This window comes from Chrysochloris asiatica, unplaced genomic scaffold (assembly GCF_000296735.1).
Source record: "Chrysochloris asiatica unplaced genomic scaffold, ChrAsi1.0 scaffold00491, whole genome shotgun sequence".
NCBI lineage: Eukaryota > Metazoa > Chordata > Mammalia > Afrosoricida > Chrysochloridae > Chrysochloris > Chrysochloris asiatica.
In genome coordinates, this window is record NW_006409009.1 from 361,142 (window position 1) to 365,678 (window position 4,537).

Sequence of the window (4,537 nt, forward strand, 5' to 3'; positions counted from 1 at the left end):
GTTTTTTTTGGGTGCACATCCACCCACCTGATGGCATCCTGGCTGATCAAAGAAGGTATAACATGGAAGATGCAGGAGAAATGTGTAGAGTCTTTCACGCCTCTTTTTGCAAGTGTCTCTTCACTGCTTTTAGAGCCAGTTCACTGAGCTGGAATGGCTGTAGCCCGGCCCTCTAAGCTTAGCCAGGGCGGGGTGGCCACAAAGGAAGTCCCTTCTCCAGATTCCTAACTAGCAGTATTTTTGTTGATATCGTGATTTTTTCACTTGTCAGTGCAGGAAACTGATGTCCTGGACCTTATGGTAGATCTGGAGCTCTGGAATTGTTCTGTGAGCACTTCCTGCATGAGATCCCAGTCCCTACAGCATGGAGACTTCCCTACCTCACTTTCTCTACAGGAGCTGTAAAACAATCAGTTTATTTTAAAATTTGTTCTTGTTGTTAAGTGCCATTGAGTAAATTTTGACCCATATTGGCCCTGTATAAGGTTTCTGAAGAGCTACTGGTGAGCTTTAAATGCTGACCTTTCATTTAAAAAAGATTTACAGTCCAGTGCATAAACCCACAGTGACACACACTGTTAACCACTGTCTCAGATGAGTTCTTTACTTACCATGACTAGAAATGAAGAATTTAAACAAAACAAAAAGATGTTTTGTATAATGCCTAACATCACAGTTTGTAAGATTGTTCTTTTTGGATTTCTGGAATGAATACAACATGAAGAGCATGCAATATAAGAAGTTGGTAAAATAATTATACAAAGACTGACAGGATATAAACAGAAATACAGAAATAAAGAGTAATTGTAAAGAGAGAATCTACCACATGGATAGTTAAGAACACAAGAATAAAGAAAATTTCAAGTTTGTTTGAGTGTAGTGACCTTTACTGACAATTATTGAAGAAACCTAACAATAAAACCAGATGGAAAATCAGAATAGTGGTTTAAAGATCCTTTCCTTTCTGTTCCCAGGATCACAAGTATGAAAGAGTGAATTTAGAGAAGCAAGGTAATATTTATGAATGAAGACATATGGAAAACGTCATGGTGTTCAGGATAGAGGCTCATTGGTAGAATTTTCACCTTCCATTTGGGAGACAGGTATGATTCTCAACCATTGTACCTAATGTACAGCCATCAACTATCAGTAGAAGTGTGCATGTTGTAAAATATTAAACAGTTTCCATTGGAGATTCCAGACTAAGATGAAATAGTATGAAAAGCCTAGAAATCTACTTCTAAAAATAATCCAGTGAGAATCCTATGGATTACCAGTAGACTGATCCACAGCTGATTATGGGGATGGTGCAGGACTGGGAAGTAATTTCTTCCTCTTTGAATGAAATCACCATGTATCAAGGAGCCAATTCAAGAAATACAGAGGGAGAATTTTCCCCTTGTGAGATCTGATCACATTGAGATACTCAACATCTACTCATAAGGAGTAAAGATCCAGGAAAAATTAGTTGTCATTAAGAAAATTCTTTTAAAAATGAGTTTTTGTCTTGGATGCAAATTAAAATCACCCGCGGTGCTTTAACACTCTTAAGATTGGCACATGCTGTTTAAACCATAATCTGTATGAGTGAAACCAGGCATTAATATTTTTAAGCTTCCTAAGTGATTCCAATATGAAGTCAAGATTTGGAATCAGTGACATGCATTTTCACACATAATCGTCATATATAGTTCTGTTCCATGCAAAGGTACTCTAGATTGTAAGTATCATAAATATACACGATGAAGACTCAAAACAAATAGAAATTCTTGTTAAGTGCTGTCCAGTCAAATTTCAAACTATAGTGACCCTATATAGGGTTTCCAAGGAGTGGCTGGTGAGCTTGAATCACCGACTTTGCAGTTCAAACTGACTTTGCAGTCCAGCGTGCTAACCCACAGTATTATACCAGTACATAGAAATAGAATTGTGCATTTTAACAGCAAATCTGGGTCATATGTGAGAAGTACAGAAGGCAACAAAAGATTTGATCCTGAAAATTGACATACCTCAGAATACTCCCAGTATTCTGGGAGTATTATATTAAAGATGTGACAAAGGAAACTCAATATTGTTCAGGTTGGAAACTCAATATTGAACCTATAAGAGCTACACAAATTGTGAAACCAAATAGGCAAGATTTCTGATTGCTGACATTAAGTCATGCCATCTTTTTAAACCCATATGCCAGTAAATATGGCACAATTGTTGAGATTAGGTTGCTTTGCAGAGGAGCCGCCTCAGGGCTCTCTTTGTGTCCCTGTTCCTCAGGCTGTAGATGAAAGGGTTCAACATGGGAGTAACCACAGTGTACATCACTGAGGCTACTGTAACCTTCCTGGCAGAAGATGAGATAGATGAACTAAGGTACACCCCAAGTCCTGTTCCATAAAATAAAAAAACAACTAACAGATGAGAGCCACAGGTAGAAAAGGCTTTATATCTCCCACCTGAAGATGAGACTCTCAGAATGGAGGAAATAATTTGAATGTAAGAGTAAAGGATCCCAGAGACTGGAACACCACCAAAGAAAGAACCAAACAAAAACACTAGTATAGTGTATGTGGAAGTGTTAGAACATGCAAGGTTGAAGAGTTTTGGAGGGTCACAGAAGAAATTAGGGACTTCCACATCTATGCAGAAGGTAAGTTGGGACACCATTGACATGTGCAGCAGGGAGTCCAGAAGACTGATAAGAAAAGATACCAAAACTAGCAAGCCACAAAGTCGAGGGTTCATAATAATTGTATAGTGAAGGGGTTGACAGATGGCCACAAACCGGTCATAAGCCATCACAGTGAGGAACATACTATCCAGACATGCAAAGAGGTAAAAAAAGGATGCTTGTATCAGGCAGCCCTCATAAGATATGGATTTACTCTGTGTGTGGATGTTGATCAGCATCTTTGGGACTGTGGTGGAGATGAAACCAATGTCAGTCAGGGACAGGTTGCAGAGGAAGAAGTACATGGGGCTGTGGAGGTGGGGATCAGAGCTGACAGCCAGGATGATGAACAGGTTCCCACACACTGAGATCAGGTATATGGACAGGAACAGTTCAAAGAGGAGGGGTTCCAGTTCTGGATCTTCAGAAAGGCCCAGAAGGTAGAATTGTGAGATGCCTGTTAAATTCTGTGACTCCATGTGCCTGAAATAGTTTTTTGAAAAAGAAAAAAAAGATTACTCAAAGGGAACAAGTGAGCAGTACCCAGCATGTGTGTGTTTAAATTCATAGGTAACAAATGCAAATTGCCAAGTGTTCACACTTGAGTATCTTATAACACCATAATTTTTGCAATATTTTTTGGTTGTAGCAAACTCAACTACTGTGCTACTTAGAACTCTCTTTCCTATGCTAATTTTCTGGTTTTGTACATACCCAATTTAGAAACACTGGGTTAAAGAATATTAGAATGGATATTTTAAGATGAAAAATCTATAGAAGAGGTCTAGCGATACTTTGGAGGGTCTCACTTATCTATGCCAAGAAATTTGGAAGCCAGTTACCTGGCTAACCGTTGGGAGAGATCCATTTTTGTAACGATTCCAAGAAAAGTCACCCATTAGAATGCAAAAATCACCTAAAAATATCATTAATAGCACATAAAAGTAAAACTTTGCAACAGTTATTAAACAAATTGTTGAAACAGTACATCAGCAGTGAATTGCCATATATGCAACCCAAGTCAGAATAGGATATGGAACTGGAGATATTTTTGCTGACATTGGATGGATCATGCATGAAAGGAGAAAATACCAGAAAGATGTTTACTTTTATTTTATTGTCTAAAAGACTTTTGTCTATGTGTATCATAATAAACTATGAGTAGCATTATGAAGAATGGGTATTCCAAAATGTTTAGTTGTTCATATGAGGATCCACCACATAGAACAAGATGCAGCCATTAGAACAGAATAAGTAGATACAGAATGGTCTGAAACCAGGAAGGTGGGAACCCAGATTGTGTTCTTTCATCATATGTAAGCAACTTGTATGCTGAAGAAATAATCTGAGAAAGAGTTATGTGAAGAATGTGGCACCAGGATTGGAGGAAAACTCATTAACAACCTGTAATATGCAGATAATATAATCTTGCTTGATAAAAGCAAAAAGGACTTACACCACAGATGAAGATAAAAGATTATAGCCTTCATTATGGAATGCACCTCACTGTAAAGAAGAAGAAGGAAAAAATCCTCACTACTGGACCAATATATAACATCATGATAAATGGAGATATGTTTGACATTGTGAAATAACTCATTTTGCTTGGATCCACAATCAACTTTCATGTAAGCTGTAGTCAATAAATTAAATGACACGTTGCACTAGACAAATCCACTACTAACGACCTCTTTAAAGTGTAAAGACCAAACATATTAGTTTGAGGACTAAGGTGTGCCCAACCCAAGTCATGGTATTTTCAATCACCTCATATGCATGTGAAAGTTGAACAATGGATAAGGAAGACTGTAGAATAATTGATTCATTTTAATTATGGTATTGAAAAGAGTATTAAAATATCATAGGCTGCCA

The 4,537-nt window shown here is 37.6% G+C and overlaps 1 protein-coding gene across 1 annotated transcript; it reads right to left on the reverse strand.

Moving 5' to 3' along the window:
* Positions 1-2,214: 2,214 nt before the first annotated feature.
* On the reverse strand, positions 2,215-3,144 carry LOC102841208 (olfactory receptor 7E24-like). The gene has a single exon (XM_006877378.1). It carries the CDS (start codon positions 3,142-3,144, stop codon positions 2,215-2,217), a length of 930 nt encoding a protein of 309 aa, XP_006877440.1.
* Positions 3,145-4,537: the final 1,393 nt, after the last annotated feature.

Excerpts from the sequence above, each read along its gene's own strand:
- LOC102841208 (XM_006877378.1), bottom strand. The coding sequence starts at position 3,144 with ATGGAGTCACAGAATTTAACAGGCATCTCACAATTCTACCTTCTGGGC.